The sequence below is a fragment of the Gouania willdenowi genome, chromosome 7, assembly GCF_900634775.1.
Source record: "Gouania willdenowi chromosome 7, fGouWil2.1, whole genome shotgun sequence".
In the NCBI taxonomy this organism is placed as follows: domain Eukaryota; kingdom Metazoa; phylum Chordata; class Actinopteri; order Blenniiformes; family Gobiesocidae; genus Gouania; species Gouania willdenowi.
Window position 1 is genome coordinate 33,815,367 of NC_041050.1, and position 25,704 is coordinate 33,841,070.

The following is a 25,704-nucleotide window of genomic DNA, read 5'->3' on the forward strand; positions in this document are numbered from 1 at the left end:
ACCCTAAATGGAAAAAAGGAATAAAAGATCATTTTAGACAAGGTAATTTTCAAATATTTTAAAAATTGTATGTAAGCAATTTATTAAACTGGTTCCAACCTCCAAGTACAATTAATCAAACAAAACAGCTGACAAGTTATTTTAGTCACACAGTCTTTTTACTTAGTTTAACTAAAGTGGTGTAGCATTAGCATTAGCATTAGCGACACTTGCTACATAACAAGGCAGCATATCAGTCTAGTGATTTCTATTTGCTATTGAGGTAACACATTCATGTTAATAAAATCCTACTTTAAGCAGTGTTTGAACCCCTCATTTCACACAGTTTGGACAATCATATCCTTTACGAGATAAAATGTTACTGCTTTGGTTACATTAGGCCTGGGTGATATGGACCAATATTCATATCTCTATATTTTTCCTCAAAATAGCGATAAACAGTATAAACTCCATTTTTTTTTCCCCAATAGTTTTGCTTCATTAAGGCTGGAATGTGTGATTAAATTATGTATCGTTGCTGAAAGTAGTTTTTAAAGTAAATTACATTCAGGGCACTGTCCCTTTAAGAAAGTGTAAAGCGACAGAGTTTTCTCAAATGTCTCTCAGTGCTTCAACACTCTAACAGAGGACAGACAGACATCTGCACTGAGCCTCTGACTAGGGATGAGAATCAAAAACCGGTTCTTTCTGTGAACCGGTTCCCAGTAATCCAATTCCTAGGAATCATTTGTTTGCTTGCCTATCAATTCCGCTTATCAATTCCTCTTCTGTCACAAATACGTAACGATAAACTCCTCCAGTTCCTGTATATTGTGTTCATGCTAGCTCCTTCCACCATATAGTGCTGTGTTTGTAGCGTCTCTGTTGCTACGCTACTCACTTCAGGGTTCTGTGCACTCGCACTAAAGTTGCTTCTTGCACAGACTTTTTTCCGAAAAACAACAAACTTCCACAAGAACACACACCTTGTCACCAGTTTATGTTCTCGTAACAAGTAATCAGACACGGGGACGGACTTGTACTGATCGTTGTTTTTAGTTTGCTCTTTCACACATTCACACACACGGCTGATGACATCACATGAAACAACGGGGACGGCGTCTCTGAAGGTCCATTTATAGAAATGTAAACAAAGGCTAAACTAAAGCTTTCCCGTTTAAATATATAACAATAAATGCGGCTGTACTTTTGGTTAATATGTTCTTTTTTACAGAATAATTATTTGTTTTGTAATGCTGTAATGCTGACATGCTGACGAGCAAATGGTGTGATTTGGCAGAGATGTGCTGTGTATGGACCACTGACATATGATGCAGAAACGGCACAGCAACAGTTAAAATGTGAACTACAGACAGTTCTACGATCTCCGTGATTTGGAAGATTGTCGTCACGTTTTAATCCTTAACGATCTAATATCGTCAGATCGCACACCCTTACTATATCAATATATATATATATATATATATATAATTTTTTTTTATAGCTTATTTCTATTACTATTTATGTACTATTATTTTATTTTAGCTTGTTTTAGGAGTCGCTGTTTTCACCATATCTCAGAACAGCATTAAAAAGCTCAGTTAGATGGATTTCTGAGTCAGTCTTATCCCAGACCTTCCGCTAAACAAGCCACTAAACAGAACTCACTCACACGTACTGTCCCTTATTTGAAAAAAAAAAGCCAAAAGTGTCACATGTTGTTAATAAATGTGCCTGTGTGGCTTTTTTCATCAGCAAATTTAACCCTGAATTGTCTTTCTAATAAGACTGTATTGAGTTAAAAAATATCAAGATTAATGTCATATAGTGCCATTTTGAGAAAAATATTGAGTTTTTGTCCATATTGCCCAGCCCTAGTTGGAAACCACAATGACTATAAAACCTCTGTGATATAAGAAAGAAAGGATGAGCGTTTTACTAAACAAACCTACAGTTGAGTGGAGTGAATACGATCTGACCCTGTTAGATGTTTTCTTTCCAAGGTAATATATTCAAGCTACCCAAGTGTTGTTTTTCCAACCGTGTGCTTTGGCTGTGGGAGAGAACTGGGGTGAAGCGAAGTGAGTCCCATAGTGAGTTCATCTTAAGTTAACCACTGTTCCCTCTGAAGGCCTGTATGACCCACGGCATGGGTGTGTAAATCAGTGAGTACAAGCAAGAGTAGAAGAGCAGAAAGGTCACGCTGGATGTATTTCCCCTCTCAGATATATATATATATATATAATCATCTAGCACTGAATCAACACTATCAATTTGAGAAAGGTTTGAATGTAGTTGTACTTTGAACTGAGAGAACAATCACAGAGGTGTATTATTAAGAAAGGTCATATTTTCCCCCCCGTACACAGAGGCTCATTGTCTGTGAACCTCAGCAAGAAAATTTAACTTGTATCCAATAATTGCACTGCAGTAATTGGATTATTTTCCATCTGTCCAAATGAAACGTAGAGCAATGTGGTTATTAGTGAAAGCTAAGCTCTGGGAAGGAAAAGGAGTCCCTTCAGGTGTAGAACAACCACCCACCACAGCATAAATCATTTGAAGCAGAATATTGATTTCAAAACACTTTCCTAAAAGCTCACTTGATTTTCAAGATTTGGGGCTGAAGCTATTTGCAGTGGTGCAATCAGTAAAACATCTGTTGCTGGCGCGCAGGGCAACAATTTAGCAACTCCTCGAAACACAGATTTAAATGGATGTGTTTGGACTTCTGCTACACAAACACAAAAGTTAATTCTCTGCATATTATTTTTCTCCAGTCTTTCCTACTTACTGACTTTTTAATTTTAGCTTTTGATGTTTGGTGTGATGAAAGTAAATAATGTGTTGCAGAGTGTTGAAGGTGGAGGAGTATGATTTGATGCTGGTTTTCAGAAAACACTTCCCACTGTTATTTTTGGCTATTCGGAAATGCATTTTTTTCTTATTGCTGGCGTGTTTTAGTGCAGCAGTTTTAGAACCAAGTGAGAAAATATTAATATCACTTGTGTGATCGTTTTGGTACAATTGAGGCACTGCTTTAAAGAATATTTATGATTTTATGCCCCTTAGCTTACAGTTTTTGGCTGGAATTATTCAATATTAATTTCAATGATCTTCTTGTTTAATGAACAAATTCAGATGAACTACGGCCGGGCCCGCAGAACGTCTCTGTGCCGAATAACACGTACCACGTTCTCAAGAATTCAGACCCTGGCGCCCCCCTGGCACATACGAAGGAATGGGCCCCATTCATATATTAAACAACTTTAATGAAAATTGCCGAAAAAAAATTGTGCGAGGCATAAACGTAATCTACGTTGAATTATCTTTGAAATGATATATCACACGACTATGTTTCCATAAATTTGGTAATTACCGGAAATGGGGGCCCCATTTAAAAAAAAAAAAAAAAAAAAAAAAAAGAAAAAAGGGCTTCAAGCGTCTCATCATATTCATTCATTGAATCTTCATACCAAACTGCATTCTGATCTAACAAAAACTAACGGAGGAGTAGTTCATTGAAAAATGGGGCCCCCTTGATTTGGTACCACCAACTGTTGTAATATGTGACTTGCAAATAAATGAGAAATCGACTTTTGTTTTTCTTTTTTTGGGCCCCAAATCGAAATTCGGGCTACTAGTGTTGATGCATACACATTCATAGATTTTACCAATTACTAGACATTTCACGCGACCCCACATGGGGACCCCACCCCAAAGTTGATGTAGGGGCTCCGATCTCAAAAAATTTGAATATCATGAAAAAGTTTAATATTTTTTGTCACTCATTTCAGAAAGTAAAACCCATATATGTTATAAACTCATGACTCATAGAGTGAAGTATTTCAAGCCTTTGTATTTTAAATGTTGATGATTAAGGCTTACAGATAATGAAAACCCAAAATTTAGTGTTTGAGAAAATTAGAATATTATATAAGATATAAGTTTTTTGTTTTTTTTTATCATAGTTTTCAATTTTAGGAGGTGATGTTTTATTGTTTCAATGATTAAGAGATTTTAAGAAGGTATATATGAGATTTTTCAAGGACAGAATGTTATAATATATAATATATATTGACTCAAGTCACCACTGATTTCAGATTTTTTTCAAAAGTCGTTGTTATAAAGAGAGAAATTATCTACTATATTGTATTTTGCCGTTGCTCGGTAGATTCAAGAAAATATTGAGTACTTTTTAAGCTTGCCGGGTTTGGCCAAAGTGTCCTCTTTTTTTTTTTTTTTTTTTTGGAAATCAAAATGTCCCACATTAGTGTGGATCATCCTAAACCCCATTGTTTCCTCTGATGAAGTCTCTTTACCTTTATTACATGCTGCTGTCTTTGTGTCCTTAAGTTTTTGGATATGTGAAAATGTGAACATAAAAATGTAAAGTTCCCACTCAGAGCCTGCCATTTTTTAAATTTGGGTTTATTTAAAGCAGAGCTTAGTAACTTGCGCTTAGCACTCCCCCTAAACACTCTGCACCCCCCGCCGCCTGCCCTACCCCACAGCTTTGCTCTCCCAAGATGGTAGCAACCGACCACTGAAAAATCCTAATACAGTGACACTAAGGGTGCTTTCACACATATAGTCCCCTGTGAACAGTATGAGGAAGAGACAAGTAAAAGAAATGAATGATGTGGGAGTAATACGGAAGGGAGTGTGGAAATGTGTGTGATGTGTTTGTTTGTGTGCTGACAAAGCGGCTCTGAAAATGGATGGATGTATGGATGGATAGATGTATGAATGAACATTTGTGTGTGTGGTTGCTGTGTGTTGCTGCTGAGCTGTCACTGCATAGAGTTGCTCCGTTCCTCAGACAAAGGTCTTCTCTGCCCTGATATAACTTTGAGAAAAGTGAATTTGTAGATAAGCGTGTGCAGCCATGCAGCTGGTCATAATCTAGCATTAGTTTGCATTGGGCTGCCGTAAAGCAGTACTTGTTGCCACCGGGTCGGAGACAGGAAAGTTGCAAGTGCTGTTTTCTGGCCAGAGACAGCAGGGGGGATGAAAGACCCCCATAAACACTTGTATTACCGTCACAGGGACTACGAGAATGATTTATTAAGGTGAAAAAGTTACTTAGTTTTGCTTTAAAAAATTGAGAAAAAATTCTGTCCCAATACAACTTTTTCACTTCCGATATGAAACGGATATTGATCCGATACAATATCAGCACGAATCATACATACTTTAATTACTTATTTAGTAGTGTGGAATGTTAGAAAAGGCTTGATCAAGTGATGTTACTCAAACAGAGAACAATAGTCAGCAACAGTATGTTATTTTGTTGGAGTGTGAACCACAGTCACGTATGGATAGAAGTAATGGAGCGGAACATTTTATCGGAGAGCTTATATAGTTGATTTTAGATGCAGTCCGATAAAATTTGATATTTGTTTTCTGGCTGATATAGGACTGATATCAATATTGGATCGGGACACCACTAGAAAAAATACCCAAAATATATGTTGTATTTCATTTAGTATTTCTATTTTTAACAAAGGGTCGATAATGAATCTGTAGCAGTTTTATTGCTACACTATTTAAATATGTTTCTATTTCAAACAGTTTAATAAATTATGAGTAAAGTAGTTTTCTCAGAGTGCATTTAAATGTACTGGTGTAAGCTTTCATTCCATTCCACACTATGTCTTGTTGCTGAAGCTTCTAGTGTCAACATCACTTTTCTTTATCCATTGCTTTTATCGGCTGATTTTGCTGTAGTATATATACTACTTAGCAAAAAAATCTAGTTCTAATTTCCTTTGCCTTATGGGAACAATCCTATATTAAAAGCTTTATACCACATGTGTCAAACTCATGGCCCAAGGTCCAATTTCGGCCCTTTGGAGCATCCAATTTGGCCCGGAGGAGAAAATTAAAATGACGAAGAAAACATTGTGTAAATGAAACTTGTGCTTTTATTGCACGATTGCAAACATATTTAATGTTTAACTGTTGAAAAAACCCTCAAAATTCTGACACAATTTTACAATTTTACTGAAGTTTTGACATAATATTTAACTTTATTAAATTTAAATTGTTCACAAAATCTAGGAAATTAAAAGTGAAGATCTTCTTTGGACTAATATCTGTCACTTATTGCTTGGATATTGGCGGTTTGTTTCATATTTTGTATTCTATGTATACGTTGAAGTGCAAACTATAGGGCACAATGATGTTGGAATTACTTGTTTTCATGCAAAAAATCTGTGGCCCACTGAGATCAAACTGCTCCGTATTTGGCTCCTGAACTAAGATGAGTTTGACGCCCCTGCTTTATAAGATCTGAAAGAAAAACAGAAATAAAAAATAAAAATCTATTTCACTATATACCTCGCGATTTTTTTGAATGCCCATTTTAAATCGTTTTTTTTTTTTTTTTTAAATTGATTTAAGGAATAAAAACAAGCTTGATAAGGACAACGCCGTCTGCATGATTTGGCTCGCTCCCAATGAAATATTGTGGGAACACGACTAACTTACAAGCTCACCTAGCAAGACATCATGCTGAGGGTGCCAAGGCCAACACATATAGGGACTGACTCTCACATTCACGTTTACACCTATTACCAATATTAGGACTCAACAAAATACAGTGAAAAATAAGTTTTTGGACAGTCGTAGGTAATTGAATTACTTGCCCGATGCCATGCTGCACCCAGGGCCATCTTACAGTGAGGCAAAAATATCTGTAGTGTCCTGCACGATTAGCCTTTAAGAGGTTTCTATTACATTAGATTCACTAACTGTGAATTAGGTGTTCTGTAAACGTCTGTGGTAAAAAACCTAATGATGCAGTTTGAAACCAAGATAAATGTTTCCATTAGTGATCACCGTGGCATCTGGTGAGTGACAAATAGCCTTCAAACAACTCCTTTAGGGAAAAGGTGTGGATATTACTGCAATTAGATGACAAATGGCTTCCTCGCTAAAGAAAAGGTTTTCTTTTCTTTCTCTATAAAGAGCAGGAGCCAAAAATATAGCTTTAATTTGCTTTTCCCCTATGGAGTTAAACTAAATCAATGCTGTGTTTCCTCAATAAACCTAACATTGGATCGCCTGAATACAAAGGATGTGTTTCCGTCATTCTGGCCTTGATGAGCCATTACATTATTTGACATGGTCTGATATTAGCTACAGTATGTGTTTGCAATAATTTCTGTTATTATCGTCTGTATAACACAATGTAATGAAATCATAGGCCAAGCTTACAAAAAAAAATATAAATATAAAAATATAGAATTATCATGATGACATTTTTCAACGTGCTGAACACACACTGCAGGTATTGGTTTTCCTCTGGGGTCAATTTGACCCCAAGCTGTTTTAGCTGTGTAAAACTTTACATCCCTACACCAGCAGGTGCAGAGTTGATACTTTTGAGTTGATACATGACACAATACAGTATATATTATGCTTCATGAATGTGCGCCCCAAGTTAGAAATGATTTAAAAGAAATATTTTCAAGATATAAAGTATATATACATTTTTAAGTTTGGCCTGATGGTGGCGCAAGAGAACAGGTCAAGGTTTCATTATCAAGGGGTTGTTCATGTACTCAGTAAATAAACGCAGGTGTACCCTGAAACTGAATTGGATGGGAGCCCTCAATTATCATATGTATATTTATATATTCAACAAATGAATACTGTGTCAGAAAAAGTTGGTCAACAATTTTCTGAAAATCATTTTCTGGAGGCAAATATCTCTGGGGTCAGATTGACCCCAAGGGTTAAAATGTGTTAGTAATATTTGTAAATAATAAAAGGATTAAAATCTGGGCCCAATATAACACAGAAATACCTCCTTTATATCTTGTGGTATAATATCACACACGTACATGCTATTTTTCCCCTGCAAAAACAGGAGACAGAATGTCTAGCAAGTGAGTAAACAGAGAAATGTGTCAAATTTCGTTAATTCTCGCACACAACACGTTACAGTTCGACGAGAGATCATGTTATTCTGTGACTGAAAAGGAACACAGATTTAACTTCCAAGCTAAAATGCATTCACTGACACCTAGTGACCCGGCGTTTACGCGCTATTCATATGTTTGCGCAATTAAATGTTTATTGTTTAAAAACATGATTAAAATAATCGATTTGGACATTTTTTTTGGATTGATACGATAATCACGTCAAGTAATATTGTGTTATATTGCTACAACAATTTTTTTCTTACACCAATATTTGGGAGCAAATCACATTTCCATAATAATTGCTGAGATGCTAAATGTCAGAAACGAACATGTTTCAGCTCCCGTGATAATCTCGCGTGATTTCAGCGACTCCAGGAAGTAAGTTATTTGAAGCATATAAATGTATAAATAATAACCGTAGTTGACTTTATTGGCCCCCATTGAGCATGTTTGGTGCAATTTTGGTAAGTAATAGCCAGTAAAGTTATCTAAACAGGGGAAAAACAATGCGACAGAAACAAAATAAAAATTGGTAAAGTGACGCAGAAATGGTCTACATTTAAATTTAGGATGGGAGCCCTTGATTATCATATACTGTATATATTTATGTATTCAACAAATACACAATATCTGACAAAAACTTGGTCAACAATTTTCTGAAAATCATTTTGTAGAGGAAAATTGACCTCAAGCATAAAAATGTGTAAGTAATATTTGAGGATAATAAGAGGGTTAATGGTTGTTTTGCACATTTTGTTTCTTCAACTTTTTTAACTCAGATCTTGGATGTGTTACAATCACAGCAGCACTCTAACATTTTATTTCTATGAGGAAATGTCAAATTAACTTTTTCATAAAGGTTTCTAAATCAAGCACACTCAAGCATTTTAGCCAGATGTAATCTAACCTTCTGATGTGCAACATCCTAAACCACCTGTCCAGTCAGGAGTTTTTGCCACCCCTGAATTAGAGACCCTAAAGGTGTACCTTATCGCCCTAGACAGAGGAGGAAGTTGCCATAAGAAGCAAGATTAGCCTTTTCTTATTTGATGCATAAAACCCTGAGCTGAAGCAAATGGATTTGGTGCCTCACAAACGACTCGTTCCTCCCCCACAGCCGACTCCCTATGTGCCTGTTTATTCATGCTGAGGTAAGCTGGAGGAATTCATTTGCTGTCAGCGAGTATTGAATTTGAGATTACTTTTTATTTCAGACTCTGAAAACGGCTCCCTCTGCTTTCCACTTGTGCCTTCCATGCTGTGCTCCATGTTGTCTAAAGAGGCTTGGAAAACATGCACACGTCACCTCCTGGCAGCAGGTGATAGATTAAATTTGTGGCACCACATAAAAAAAGACACGTTTTAAAAAGGACCTCGGGGTCTGCACCCTCCTGTAGTCAACTTCCTGTTAGGATTTCTGCATTAGTGCACTTTAAATCACTGTCCTTGGCTTACTGTTGGCTGCTCATTGTGCAACCTAGTGTCAGGTTTTACCATGAATCTTAAATATTTCACAACAGTAGCCAGTCATTATCTTGATAATACCTGCACAGCCTATGCTATACCAGAAAAAACACTTTTCTTTGAAGATTTATGCTAGGCTTTACACCAATCTGATCGGCTATATACTGTATTTAAATGTTTTTACTGACGATTTTAAATGTATCTTTTTTTTGTTGCCGACTTTAATGTTCTTATTAATTTTAAGCTGTTGAATGTTTACTGTTGCACTTTTTGATCATGTAAAGCACATTGAGTTGCTTTGTGTATGAAATGCGCTATACAAATTAATTTGCCTTGCCTATATTAGATGGGCCGATATTTCGCATTTTATGCAATTAATGTGATCTGTAATGTCTTAATTTGCTGATCTGATCAATGACTTCATAGTCTGTAGATGCTCCCATTTTTGTTTTATTGTCTCATTTACACCGAAGAGTTGTTTTCGGCATTTGCAGTCCGTGAATCTGTATCAGGTGGTACCGAAAGGAATTTGGTCGGTACCTAAAAAAACCCCTGAATTCATATGATCAGACTGGTGATCAGTGATTGGCCCAAAAATCCTGATCGTGTAAAGTCGAGTTTAATCACAAGGCTGACATTACGCTGTCATGATTATGACATGACACCTGTCATTAACATGAATAAGATGTCATGAAGGCTGTCATTAAGTGTTGATCATTATCCTAACCCTTCGTTACCCTAACCTAGGGCTGGGCGATATGGACCAAAACTCATATCTCAATATTTTTTCTCAAAATGGCGATATACGATATAAATCTCGATAATGTTAATTCAAATTACGTCTTACCAGAAGGACTATTCAGGGTTAAATTTGCTGATAAATATTGTCACAGGCACATTTATTAACAAACAGTTGCACAATATGTGCCACCTTTGGTTTTTTCTCCTGTAAGGGACAGCACGTGTGAGTGAGTTCTGTAGTGTGGCTTGTTTAGGGGAAGATCTGGGTTAGGACACACTCAGAAATCCATCTATCTGTGCTTTTCATGCTGTTCTGAGAAGTAGTGAAAGGGACTCCTTAAAAAAAATGAGCTATAAAAACATATTTATATCAATATAGACGATTTTGTCATTTTCTCTATTAGACCTCTCCAACTAACCCAACAAATGCCAACATAGCTCTAAAGGTGTCATAATTTAGCTATCAACACTTAATGACAGCCTTCACTACACTTTATCTATGCTAATGACAGCGTAATGTCAGCTTTATGTTTAAATCAAAAACAGTTACCAAAATGTCTATCGTTTGTGGAGTTTTAAGCTAAGCAGCGGTGGTGTAGTGTTTAGCACCTCATTGTTTAATGAGATATAATCAATCCTTAACAATATTCTGTATTTCCTACTGCACCTTACTTTCTTTCCTGCTTAGCACACCTTATACTGTTTGAGTTTTGAAAAAATTCTGTGAGTAATAAATGCCTTTTAGTGTGAAATGGATTTTATGGAGCTGAGATTTCATGTGTTCAGACTGTCAAACAATTTTCACGACAACTTAACTTATCACATAAGCTTTTGCTTTTGCTCTTTTACTGTTCTACGTTGTTTTTACGAGTTCTGAAGGACAAAACATTTTCTCTTGGTTTGAAGTTAAGTTACCTCCTGGGATTTAGACTCATGTCCATCCCAACAATAATAACAGTTGCTATGGCGCTGGAAAATATGAGAACACTTTATCTCTGCGTGAATGAATAGTAATAAGCTGCTGATTGCTTTCTGTATGAATGTAAAAGTTTGAGTTGTAAATTTGCTTTCTGTAGTTGGACTATTGTTCTCTTGTGTTTAGGAGTGATTTAACCGTGTAGTTAAAGGGAAACAAATAGCAGTTCTTGGTGATAATTGGTTTGCAAGCAGGTAATATAAATATTTTCTATTCACAATTTGTTTGGAATGACTACTTATGTTACAGAATAAAAGACAACAACAATAATTTTTTTTATCCTGAAAAGTTATCATACAGAAAGTAAGGATAAGACGCTGAACCTTCCGTGATTGTAAAGGCTTCCCTATTAGCAACACCAGCATGAATGATATATAGGGGTGGGAACCTCTGGTTACCTAACGATACGATACGCGATACAAAGCTCACGATAACGCTTATCTCACGATATGGCAGTACTGCGATTATCGATATATTGGTCAGAAATCAATCTATGATAATCTATGGCATAACCAGAAAAAAAAGATTAAGTGAAAAAATACAATTTTTATTTTATATCTCTGAAAGACAATACATTGAAAGTGTCCTATGAACAGTGACACTATTTTAGTGCAACATTTCTGTAAATAAGTGTCAACAAACCAATGTAAACGAATAAGTATCTCCAATAGTGCTTTCTGTAAACAAAAAATAGGGTCTTTTTTTTTACCAGTGACACCATTATAGTGCAATATTCCAGTAAACATTATATTGGTTCCTTTAACAAACAGTGACATCATTTCTGTGAAGAACTACCTGCCCATTTTAGTGAAAAAGCAGAAAAGGTTTTAAAAAAAAAAAAAAATCTATACTTAGCGGCACGCAAGCATATCGATAATCGATAGTGCGGAAAAAAAAATATTGCGATATATCGCCGCATCGAGATATCGTCACACTCCTAATGATATGACATGCAGCTATTTAAACCTATACGCCCTATACGAAGAACTAATGTATTTCATAGACTGTCTTTCAACCCTTGTTAAAAAGTCAGACAAAAATCAGTAATAGTTTGTTTGCTTTTTGTTGCAACCATTTTTATTTATTGTTCAGAATTTTTCTTAAACTGACAACTCCAACTCATTAAGAATTCCTGCAAGATTATTACAATACTGTGGAATTTGTGTCCCAATATTTTTCTGCATCCAACACTTTGTATTAAATCTGCGATCGTGTTTGAGTAGAATTCTAATGACATGGAAATCCATCTAATCAGGCAATGTATTCTTTTTTTTTTTCAGCGAATCTGATTTTTTTACAGAGTAGAAACTTAACATCTGTAGCCATTGTCGACTTGTTTCTTTTTGGTGAGCATCAAACCATCTACTGCCATTTTGTTGTTGCGCCAAATTACTTATAGCATCACTAACAGTTGATTTTGGAATGTTTAGCATTTAGTAAATGTAAGAAATGCACTGGCTGGATTTTTGGCATCTTATTATGATATGTATTTAACTCCTGAAATGAACCCTTTCTTTCACTATTGAAGCATTCTGCATGCTTTGGTGATTCCATACATCTGTGGCCATGGAGTCGATTTGATCACCTGAATCAAATGACTGTATGTCCTAAAACTTTTTTCAATAATATTGTTACTCTACTATGTGTTTATAATTGCAAAACCACTAGGAATCATTTTTTTGGAAATTTGGTCTGTTACCCAAAGAGCTGTTGTTGTGAGTATATGTATACTAGGTCTGGGTATCGCCAGGTACCTCGCGATATGAGATATATATATATATATATATATATATATATATATATATATATATATATATATATATATATATATATATTACTTTTAATTCTTTCATCCATGTAATGGCAAGTATTAAGAGTCAATAGATGTACATTCAGACCCTGTTATTCTCACCTTAAAAAAATGTATCTGGTCTTTATCCCATTGCCTCCTCCTATTTATCTGTATTGTATTTGTATATTTGTACATTTGTTTTAGATTTTACTGGAATGTGTGCACTTGTATTTAATCCTTATTTAATTAACAGTTTTAACTTAATTATATGTGTTTTCTTTTTATTTCTGTAGTTTGTATTTTCATGCTCATAATATACAATACTTTATTACCAAAGATAAGAAAAAAAAAAACGTTTTTTTTTTTTTTTTTAATCTCAGTTATTGAGATGCTGCATCATAGAAAAATTAATTTGTGAAACAATAAATCACCTCCTTTTCCCTTGAATGAAACAAACAAACAAACAAACAAACTCAAGACTCACTCAAGTTCTGGTTCATTTTAGAAAGTTTGTAAAGCAAGTGAAATTTAAGGGCTATAAAAATAAGTGATCCATCTAATTAAGTCCATCCTTCTTCTGTTAACTTTAATGGCTTTTCCTGTTATTTCATTAGCTGACATCCAATGGAAATACAATGACAAGCTTAAAGAGTTGAGATCAAATTTTCTGCTGAAGTGTGGCAACTGTGTACCCTTGATGGTCTGTACATTTAGATGTTTGCGTTAAACTTTTATGAAGGTTATCAGCTGATTATGCAGTACCTTGGGGAGCTTGCCAGATTTTTAATGACTAATATGAAAAATGCTTGTGGGCTCGGCTCACATGGCTCAGGGATGGAGGCTAAACCCCGGCACATGATTCATCCTTCTCAGCTTGTTTGTCCTCTTGCTTGCTCTTTAAGCCTGAAAAAATCCCTCAATGATGTTGAAAGTTGTTTTGGTTTTTCACTCAGGAAGTGGAGTTCTGCTGAAGCCAGTGTTCACCAAACAACCAGGCAGCGTGGTGTTCCCCATCCACCCTGGGGAGAACCGCAGAGAGGTGGTGTTTAGCTGTGAAGCCCAAGGACACCCTTCTCCCTTCTACAGGTAACACCCTGAGGATCTCAGCATGTGTAAACATACAACTTTTGTCACCCCACACCTTCAGGGAGCCATGCTGAGCTTTCAGTGCGTATCATTTTTTGTGTAATCCAAAGAGATTCCCATAGATTTCATGATTTCACTGCTCTCTGTCACCTCCGGCAGCTACGCTCACTGCCAGCCAGGGTTGGGGTCAGTTATCATTGTAATTGCGCAATTGATAATGAATTATAATTAAGGCATAATTATGATTGTAATTGTAATTTGAAAAATCTGTGGCTGTCGTAATCTTAATTAAATTCTAATTGAGTCCAGATAATTGACTTTGTAATTGTAATTGCCATGAAATTTCTATGAAAATTGACAATTATAATTTAGTGCAAAACTAGGGAACTATGTTACAGTTCTATGTACAGTTCTACACATATGTAGTTAACACTTATTAAAATATGTTCCATATCAACACACCTTACCATTTAAAAAAAAAATTAATCTAGGGGTATAGTGACACAAAAAAGGCTCAGACACTCACACCAAAAATTATAAAACTCATATTTTCATTGGTTAGGAAGCTTAACAATGTAACCATTATATAGGAAATGAATTAGATGAAAGATATTTGTTTTTAGTGTATTTTCCTTCTGATTTATGACCTGTTATCATAAGAGATTTTTTAATTGTAATGTTATGTTATAAAATATGTAGTTATCTGATTCCTTAATCAGAAAATTTAAGCGACTGTGAAGTTGCTGTTGCACTTTTGCTTAAACCTGTTTTAAAGCTTGTAATTGGTGAATGACAGAGCTTCGCTTACTTTTTATTTTGGGATTGTTCTATGCGGCCGAAAAACACAATTGACTGTTATACTGTATGAGTCTGTGGCAGCGAGCGTTTGGATTTGAAATGACAAATATATGCGTCAATGGCAGTGAGTGAGTTAAAATGAACTTAAAACACTTAACAATGAAAACACTTTAACGGCCTCGGGCCATCAGACCCAAACCGAACCATGAAGCGTGACCAAAAAACCTGAGGTAAGTATTGACCCATGAGCTGACTGTATTGTTGCATCTCTAGTCACTACTGTAAGTAGTTATCAATAACTGTGCCTCCTTCAACTGGCCTGCACTGCAAAATCTCTACACCACGCCTGATTTTTTGGGGAAATGCCTCCAACAGTGCAAGGAGAACACCACCAATCTGAGAAAGCAAAGCACAGCACAAAGCTGCGCTTAGGATGATGGAAATAGGAGCCAAAGTTTTATCCAAGGAGGCAAAACAGAGCAGTGAGGTGCATCTACTTTTTAAATTCCTGTGTATCCTTAATGGTTGCTCGACAAGGCAAATGTATTTGTACCGAGCATTTTATACTCAATGCAATTCAGTGTGCTTTACATGAATAAAAGTGCAACATTATAAAATGCTTCTGATAAAGGCTGAACAGGCTTTGCCACAAGGTACCTAATTTATTTTTATATACACATGATGAAAATCAGATTGGCAGGTCGTGATGTAACCATAAAACTGATGCATAGACTACAATATAAGAAACCGGAGAACCTGAGGAAAAGGTGTTTTTGTGTTTTGTGATACTTATATACTTATGTATGTGTATGGTGGATTACATAAATTGTATAATTATATAGATATATATCAATGAATTGTATGTCTCCCTTTATAGTATAAAGATGTGTATATTATAATCAGAATCAGAATGGATTTTATTCACCAAGTACAGTTTAAAAAAAGTACAAGGAATTTAACTTGGTAGTTAAACAGAACAAAAGAAAAACCAGAAACAATAATAATACATATAAATGATAAATAAAGAAAAATAAGACTTGTATATATAGTTCCATGAATTTTCCTTTATATTTCAATTTATATTACAAGGGGTAGGATCAAACAGTATAAGTTCATACAAACATGTACAGGCTTCACATGATTTTGTAACGATTTTTATTTTTATTTTATTTTCTTTGCTTTGTTTTATTTTTTATGTTTCACTTATTATTTTGTCATTGTGGTATATACAGTGCTGTTGTGTTCATGTTTGAAATAAAAATTAGATGAAAAATCAATTTTATCAAAAATATAAGCAAATTATACATATGCTATCTCATAATCACAACATATTGCAGAACTAGGAAGTAGCTAAAGTGTCATCATACACTAATCAGAAGATATTTGCAGATGTGGGTCTATTTTAAAGTTTAGACTTTGTGTTTATTATTATTATTATTATTCTATTTACAGGTGGAAACTCAACGACACTTTCCTCCTGCCCAGACCCGGGTCACGCTACTCTCTCATGGGAGGAAACCTTCACATCAGCCATCTGAACAGAGATGAAGATACTGGCATCTATCAGTGCTTGGCCTCAAACTCCTTTGGAACAATTGTCAGCAGAGAAGCCAGTCTTCATATTGCATGTAAGTTATGCTTGTGACTAATTGGACAAAACATTTTATTTTCAAATAATCCAAGAAAAGAGTTGAAACAGTTACTACAAGTGCTTAATTTTGGTCACCCTTTACTTGAAGTTTTTTTACATAAGGATGACATTATATGCTGTCATTATTTGTCATTAGCATGAATAAGGTGTCATGAAGGCTGTCATTAAGTGTCGTTTGCTAAATTATGACACCTTTGGAGCTATGTTGGCCTTTTTTGGGTTAGGTGGAGGGATTTAGTGGGGTTACGTAGGGTTAGCAGGTTGGGTAACAAAGGGTTAGGGTAACAAATGACATTTAACGACACCCTTCATGACAACTTATTCATGCTAATGACAGGTGTCCTGTCATAATAATGACAGTGTAATGTCAGCCTTATTTATACAATTTCAAGTGTTACCAACATTTCTTTGTCCAAATCACTTTGCCATTTCCAGTGGGATTAGGAATATACATGATCTTAAACATTACATTAAAGTATCCCTTACCCCAACGAGTAAAGCCGTCATGATAATGGAACCTGGAATAAGTCAAATTAAAATGTCCTTATGTTCTTTAAGTGTACCTGGGAATTTCTCCAGATACTTTGGTTTCCTCCCACATGTAGTTTGAAAACCGATTTGCTTGACTATTGGTAGTCTCTAGGGATGGGTACCGAATTCGGTACTTTAGGTACCGACCGAATTCTGTCGGTATTATCTGGTACCGATTGATGTAAAATCAAATGGTACCATGTTTCTAGTAGTCTCTGAATTGATAGTGCTTATTATAGTTTGTTTTTAAGTCTTGTTCTTGTTGCTGCGCTTCTATTACCCCTGGAAATGCGCACAATCTAAATAATGCAATAAAAACTGGTAATGGAAACACCTGAATTTCAAAAAAGCACTCAAATATCAATAAAAAGTTTTATATGCTTTCATGAGAAGTGTTTTCAGACGTTTCGATATTGTGTTGCAAAATCGCGATGGAAACACTTTTTCCGCAAATACACGTCACAGGATGTGACATTTATTTTCTTTTAAAAAAAGAATGAAAACAACACACAATCTCAAACAACTGTATTTCTATACTTTCACTTTGTGAAACATAAATCTAGTTAAACTAAAATGAAGTGAAAAAAAAAAATAAAATCTGAGTTCAAACGTTATCAAAAACTAATTCTAGAAAAAAATGCCTTTGGGGTCGCCACAAATTCTCGATATCAAAATGGAGTCACGGTCCAAAAAAGGTTGAGAACCACTGCACTAAATACTGATTCTTTCCACATATTTACAAAATGAGATTTGTTAAATTCATTCATTCCATCATTATGCTCTATAGTTGTTTTTAAATAGTTTTTTAAGCAAAATGTTGTAGTCAGCAAAGGGGGTACTTGGCCAAAAATGTTTGAGAACCACTCATCTAAAGGATGTAAACATGCTTCAACGTTTGTCGAGTAGCCAACAGTAACGCCCTAAACAGCTCATGGAACACTTGGTTTGTTACACGATCTCCCGCTCCTTGATTTCTAAAGCTTTGAAACAGAGCCAAGAGTAGTCTCAGAGGTCAAGTTTCCTCTCAGAACACTTTGAATTACAATATGCTTAAAGGTTAGTATAGATCTGACCAAATGAGGCAAACCCCCCCCCCCCCCCCCCCCCCCCCCCCGAAAAAAAAACCTACATTCTGCAGCTTCAACACTTAATGGGAAAACACGGAATGGGGCTTGTGCTCCATGTTTTCACACTTTAACCCTCTAACTCTAGTGTTGATGTTCTTTATGCTTTGAGCTTCCACAGTTCTCACCGTGCTGTGATAAAGCCTCTATGATTATATGGTGGGCTCTTGGCAGATACCATATATAGTTGATGTTTTACAGCTTCCATCCATCACATTTTATAAGAGTGGAGTCCAGGCCAACACTGATGACAAGGTGAGCTTGAGGCCTCCATTCTTGATGGGCAGCCCATAAGAAACGACAGCTCAGCTGTCTGAACAGATGGCCCAACTAGATTGAAATCTGAGGTCTATTTCCCAGCCATAGCGGACCTAGTGATCATTGCAGGGGGAGCACAAGATAATATCCATCTCCCTATCATTTGGATTTTTATATCACAAAGTACCATTAAATATCTGGCCTATAAAGCAAATGTGTGCCTAGTTTTTCCAGTTGGCTTTTGATCATTCTCTAACTTCTAATATATTTTAGGTCCAACCTTAGCTGTATGTCACCTTGATTTGTCACATCCATCACCTGGGTCTGACAGGTGATGGTACACTGGCCCACAGCTTCTGTCAACAGGAGAGAATCAGGATTTGCTCTGATGTGCCATATATCCAATTTATTTCTAATCTTTTAATCAGGTCAGGGAACATATTCATAAAGGACTACTCTCTTATTGAAGTTGGTACTTTCATTCATTCATTTGTTACAAACTGACAGGATGGGCTCAGTATTCCAAAAGATCAGTGTTTCTCAAATGGGGGTCCGTGTATACCCCAGGGGTACGCAATGGCACTACAGGCGGTAAGAGAGAGAGAGAGGGAGAGAGAGAGATATGACTGGATATGATACAAACTATAGAAATAAATCTATTAATTCAGTGTTTTTGAACCTTGGGGTCAGGACCCCATGTGGGAGTTTAAATGGGGTCGCCTGAAATTTCTTAAAAATGTACTTGAGCCAAAAAAGTTTGAGAACCACTGCAATAGATGAATCTCCTCCTCTCTTTGCTCCTTTATTACCTCTGATATTAAGATCAAGGGAAAAGCTTTTTAGTGTATTGTTCAAAGATTTACAATAATGGTTGTTTAGAAGCATAAAAATAGTGTTTATAAGGCAAAAGATTGTGAAAAACGCAGTAGATAAAACATTAAACTTTAAAACCTTATAATGGAAGTCTGACTCCTGTGTAATACAAGCAGTCTTATATTCACTTAATCTAATGACGTTTTTAACCACCACAGGTTTTCACAGCAAGGATTAGTTACTAATGCTTTTAGAGTTCATTTTTAATCCTCTGAACGATGCATGATATAACAATTCAGTTACCATCTGCTTGGAGTTTAAAGCTGTAAAATTACAAAGGTCTTAGATCCTGTTGACAGTAGACACTGACATGTTGGGTTACTCTGCATGCCTGCTGGGAATGCTGGAAAGCAATCTAGTCGGTTATCTAGCCAGATTGACTTTCTTAATCCTGAATGGATTTTTTTTTCTTTCTTTATTCGAGGTAAGGATTTTCACTAATGCAAGATGCACCCTGATGCAACATTACTGGTTCTGCAAGGCAGTTCTAAAGGGTGTATTGTTATCTCTGGTTAGCAGATTGTTTTCCATTTCCACAAGTTTGCTAAATATGAAATTAAAGTGTGTTGATATTGGGTACATTCGAAAGGGGAAAGGCAATTTTTTATAGCATCCAATGACCCATATGGACACTAGTGCTGTGCTACATCACAATATAGGTAGATTTATATCTTTAACGATATACTGTATATCCCAATATATTGTTTCTTCCTTAAAATTACATGAAATGACTGGATAATTGCTATTCATTATATATTTTATTATATATAAAAATAAACAAACAAAAAATATCCCAAAATAAAAGGTATTTCTCCTTTAAGAATCTTCTCAATGAAGGAATATTCGTTACTTTTGCTACATACACTGTTGTTGATGATTGTAGAGGTTTTCGTTTATATTCTTTAAAAATCCTTCTAGAGCAGCAGGAGATAAAATAACACTTTTATTTGTGAGACACGTTTGCAGCCATTTTGTTTGGAAGAGTCTTATTGGCTGTAGTGACACAAGCTGGGTTTCCATTACAGATCTTCATAAAATAAAGGCAATATTTCTAAAATTCGACAAAGTATAAATGCGCTTTGAACACGTTTCCATTGAACGTTGTTTTAAACAGGAGCCTCGTAACTCCCGTGAAATCTCATCCTGCGAGACTTCGCTACAGGTTGTTTCACTTCTACACATACCGCGTCATGTTTTTTCTGAGAGCAGTGGTCATGTGACCCAGGGAAAGTCACGTCCTGTGACGTGTATGTGCGGGAAAGTGTTTCCATGGCGCTTTTGCGACACATTTCAATATCGAAATGTCTGAAACATTTCTCCTCGTGAAAGCGTAAAAACGTTTTACCGATATTTGAGTGTTTCTTTGAAATTCAGGTGTTTCCATTACCAGTCTTTTTTGCGCTATTTAGATTTTGTGCATTTCCAAGAGTAATGGAAACACAGCTACTGTTTGTAAACAGACTAATTGATGATTCCGGTTGCTCTGGGGGACCCAATCTGGCCGAAATGTATCATAGTATAGCTCCACATACTACTGTAGCACTAAAATAAACCCTTAACGCTCATGTGCGAGCACAGCCCAGCCACTGCAATATCGTTATATGGCACAGCATTAATGGACACTATAATATTTTTTTAGTTTTATGACCTGTGCTTATAGGGGAAGGTCTAAACGCTGATTAGTTAATGACGTGAAGCTCAATTCTTGCAGTTTGTCATGTTTTGTGCTGTCAAAGCCCCTCATCTCACTTCTCCTTCATACTGGGAAAGTCACGAGCTCTGTGTTGAAAGCACCTCCTCAGTTATATCAGCACAAACACACTGTAAGAATTGCACTCACGTGATGTTTGACCCTCACCAAAGGTCCTGTGTCAGTCACCATTAATGGCCCCACTGGGTGACGATTCCCTGAAGACAGAGATGTGACATTGACTTAAATAGGAAACAATGATTACAGTTTGCATTTTTATTTTATTATCTTATGTTGACATTATTTAAGTGGCATTTCAGTCCATGGTACCACATTTTAAAATTTGTCTGTGAAAAATGTAATGATAACAAGCTTGGTTGTTAAGGAACAATGTCAGCTATGTGGAAATACTTTATGGTTTGTATGAGTGAAAGGGGCAATAAAAGTGATTAAAAGAACAATTTGAGAAAAAATTTAATCAATCATAGCACCAGTATTTGCATCAATAGGTGCAAATCTGAATATTTGGTCTGGAAAAATGTTGTATCAGCCATTGTAACAAAATTGTAATTAAAAAACAATTATTTGGTTCAAACAATTTGCAGTCAATAGAAAGTGGTCAGCTTGAACTGAAATATTCCTTTAATTACTAATATTAAGATAAAAATAAAGTTTTCTAATAGCATAATACACATGTCTAACTCAAGGCCCGGAGGCCAAATCCGGCCAATTCGGACTGCAGGGGAAAGTAAAAATAGCTGAGAATTGTGAATTATCTTCTAAATTACCAATACATTTAGTTGTAGATATCTCAGTATCTCTGGAATTTTGGCAACATTCAAAAAATACAAACATTTCATGGGAATTATTGAAATTTAGTCAAAATTGGGAGTAATTTTGAATCACTGTATCATATCCAAACATAAATATTGGCATCCATGCAACAAAATACACAAAATACACTTACAAAAAAACAAACATAAAATTTCAATAGTTTTATTTGGAAATTGAACTTTACAAATATTCAAGTGGAGTTTCATTGAATTTGTCCCAAATTCAATCAAACTCCACAATATTTGTAGGGGTTTCCAGTTGTCCTCGTGCTTGTAGAACACGATGTAAGTCATTTTTACTCACAAATTGTTGATCACATTTTTCCAAAATCTTGCTCAATCCCCAAATTAAATAAATATAGTCACTACCCATCACCTATCGCTTGGATATTGCCGGGGCCTTATATACTCTACAAACTTTTAGATGATTTATACATTGAAATGCAAAGTATCACTAATGTTGAAATAGTTTGATTCCCCTTCTCTGCGGCCCAGTTGAGATTAAACATGTCTGTATTTGGCCCCTGAAAGAAAATGAGTTGGACACGCCTGCCATAATGTATACTATTGTCCTAAAGGTCTCATCTCAATGCTACTGAAATGTTATTCTCTTTTTTTATTATGATGGAAAAGTTAGTGAATACTCTGAAAGCGTTAAAGACTGAATCTCACATTAAATTTCATGAATCCTAAAGAACTCAAACAAATGGACCTTGTCCTGTAAAAACACATGGAGGTGCAGCGCTGTGATTGATTTGATCCATGCAGTGCAACAGCTTGGCCTGTCAGGCATTGTTGCCTTTTAGCACAAGCCCATTTCCGCTCTGAAGACCAAAGCAATATTGATCAGTGGAGCTGTACCTGTGGTCTGAAAAATCTGACACTGTACGTGCCATTGCTAATGCTATGTCATTGCAGTTGATTACACTGCAGTGTTGTAAGTACATTGAAGGACATTTTAGAAACATGCATTTGTCAAAATCTAGCATTTGTTTTCTGCAGAGGTCTGCAGAACAATTTGTGGCATTGATGTCAGAAACGAGAGGCGCACAAAAACAATTGTCTGCTTCCTGTTCAAAGTCGTGATGAAGTCACTGCCAAAAGCTTTTATATTGGTGACAAAATATTTCCCTCTGTTAATAGATTTTTTTTTTTGCCTAACCCATTTACCAACTGTCACCACTGTTGTACATCCAGTTATTTTGTACCCTTTATATTCCATTCTAAAAAAATATTCACACTGCATGAACCATTTTTTGTTTAGTTTTACTGTAAAAAAAGAAGAAAAAAAAAATTATTATTACAATGCGATAAAAATGCACATTTATAACTTATTATTGTATTTATCTTACATTTGCTTTATTTATTTTCCTATAAATACTGAACAATACCCACTAAAATTGAGTGCCTTTTAAATGATGTATAAATATCAAAGTAATAAAACATCTATTGTTTTTATCTAACTATAATTTTTTTACAAACAGGAGAAAAAGCATTTACCAATTATTAAACCAGCTCATCTACTAGCTAATTGCCCAGGGGCCTCGAGTTGCTTGTATGTTGCATTAATACAATAATGCATTTCTCCATATTTCACAACATCTTAAAAGGTAATTTGCTGTATTTAATTGGTGGAAACTCATTCTGCCGTGCTGCTACATAGGAGGTGTCCGTCATGCATTATATCTCACTGTGCTTCTTGTTTCAATTCAGCTTTTATTATATCATTATATGGCAGCCACACACCCTGCTGCGATATCTCCCAGAGCTGCAGCACAAATGCTCATGGATCAGGATATGTTTATTTTGCTTTCTCTAAACAGGTTGTCAACAAGTAGTCGAGCTCCATAGAAATGTCTGTTGATTCCGTCTAACTCATTAATTGTTGCTGTTCTGTGGCTCTGGATGAAACACAGAGAGTGATAACGATACACTGTTCCAATTAAATTCACTCATGTGTGACTTATGCTTGAGAAATTGCTTTCTGCAGCAGTCAGAAGTGTTTAAGAGTGTACAACACCATGTCTGCGTTCGTGCAAACATGCCAAGAGTGTTCTGTGGTGCACACGGAGACACGCAGCAGGACTTTGGGGTCGGTAAATAGTGGTCAGCAGTTGTTGTTGAAGGGACTGCTGAAGCACTTTTTAAAAAAAATAAATAATTTGCACAACTCAGCTATATGAATTGGTGTCCGATGTGCAGTGTTGGGAATGTTACTTTAAAAAAGTAATTAGTTATAGTTACTCACTACTTGTTAAAAAAAGTAACTGCGTTGGTAACTAAATTACTCTATAATAAAAGTAACTCATTACCAAGGAAAGTAACTATTTGCGTTACTATTTAAAAAAAAAAAAAAAAAAAAAGTTGCTCAATGTCAAATAATTCACATTTTTTAGATGCGTGTGTCGTGAGGTGCTTCATTAATTTTGAGTTGTTTACAACGGATGTGGACAAAGTCTTTTCTCCTGGATATAATGAACACTTCACATACACTTTCTTGCCTTTGACCACAATTAATTTAAAGTAGTGTGTGGGTGTGTGTGTGTGTCGCGTGTGCTGGCACGTCACCTTAGCCAATCATAATCGCTCACCTTGTTTTTAACCCGCCTCTTCTTGCTGGCACATGTGTAAAAACACTGGCTCTGATTGGCTAACCATGAAACATGACGCCGCCTAAGCCAATCATAATCGCTCACCTAGTTTTTAACCCACCTCCTCACAACAGCGGAGTCAGAAGCCAGGGATGCTTTCGGATAAAAGTTTATTCAATCAATGCATGTAACGCACCGCATTTAACGTTCAGTAATGATAACGGCGTTGTAAAGGCTTAAAAAGTAATTAGTTAGATTACCCCGTTACTGAAAAACAAACGCCGTTATTCCAAACACTGCCTATGTGCATGACTGTTCTACGGATGTGGATTTGGGCCAATTTTGATGGAGAAAATAATTTTGGACAAATCAAGATAAAAGTTGAAATGTCGAGATTAAAGTTTATAGGTCGAGAGTAAAGTTGAAATAATGAGAATAAAGCCGAAACGTCGAGATTAAAGTCGTAATGTTGAGATTAAAGTTGAAATGTAGACAATAAAATTTAAATGTCTAGTTTAAAGGTTGAGAATAAAGTTGAAATGTTGAGATCAAAGTCGAAACGTCAAGAGAATAAAGTCGAAAAAACAAGATTAAAGGTGAAATTTTGAAAATAAAATCAAAATTCAATGTCATGATAGAAGTCGAAGGTCAACTAAACAAGTCAAATCTACGGAAGCTGATAAGGGCCAATTCACCATATGACACAAAACAGCAGATTGTGGTCGTCTACAAACTGCCGTGTAATGATGAATGCGTTAAATGATTCTCAACCGGTGGGTTGCGGACCTGTACTGGATGGGTCGTGGACAGCTGGTCAAAAATAAATAAATACTTAATGTCTCTCATGTTGGACACATGCTGTGAACATGCATTTCACAGCATGCTACACAGGAAAATATATACATTTATGTTTAAAAAAGAGATTATATACTGTGTTTTCAACAGCTATTTTTGAAAAACTAAATTTGGTTGGTTGAATTCCAAAAAAAAGTGGTTTGCGATTTCATGACCGTGGCAAAATGTGGGTCCCAGCGTGAGACCAGTTGAGAACCCTATCATTAAACTACACTGTAAAGTTGGGATTAATAACAGATTGTTTCTTGTTTATCTCAAACACGGTGTCGTAATCTTTTTGAGGAGATATTGCCAAAAGTGTATTCTGTTCAGTAGGAAAAACCAGTCAAGTTTGGAAGAGGTGGAGAATTCAGTTCCTTCTGTGGCTATTAAGTAAACGGATTAGGACCAGTTTAGATAGAGAACGTTGTGGTATATGGTGAACTGGCCCTAGTCAGCTTCTGTAGATTTGACTTTAATACTAAAACTTCAACATTTACTACGATATTGTAATCTCGTCTTTTTGACTTTAATCTTGACATTATATTTCAA

General features: G+C 35.7%; 1 protein-coding gene across 3 annotated transcripts in view; it reads left to right on the forward strand.

Moving 5' to 3' along the window:
* The window catches only part of cntn3a.1 (contactin 3a, tandem duplicate 1), a 128,170-nt gene that overhangs the window by 22,715 nt on the left and 79,751 nt on the right, over positions 1-25,704 (forward strand). For all 3 annotated transcript variants that reach the window (XM_028453224.1, XM_028453226.1, XM_028453225.1), the window contains exons 3-4: positions 13,837-13,969; positions 16,220-16,395. In XM_028453224.1, coding sequence (XP_028309025.1) covers positions 13,837-13,969; positions 16,220-16,395 — 309 coding nt within the window. The remainder of the gene's footprint in view (positions 1-13,836; positions 13,970-16,219; positions 16,396-25,704) is intronic.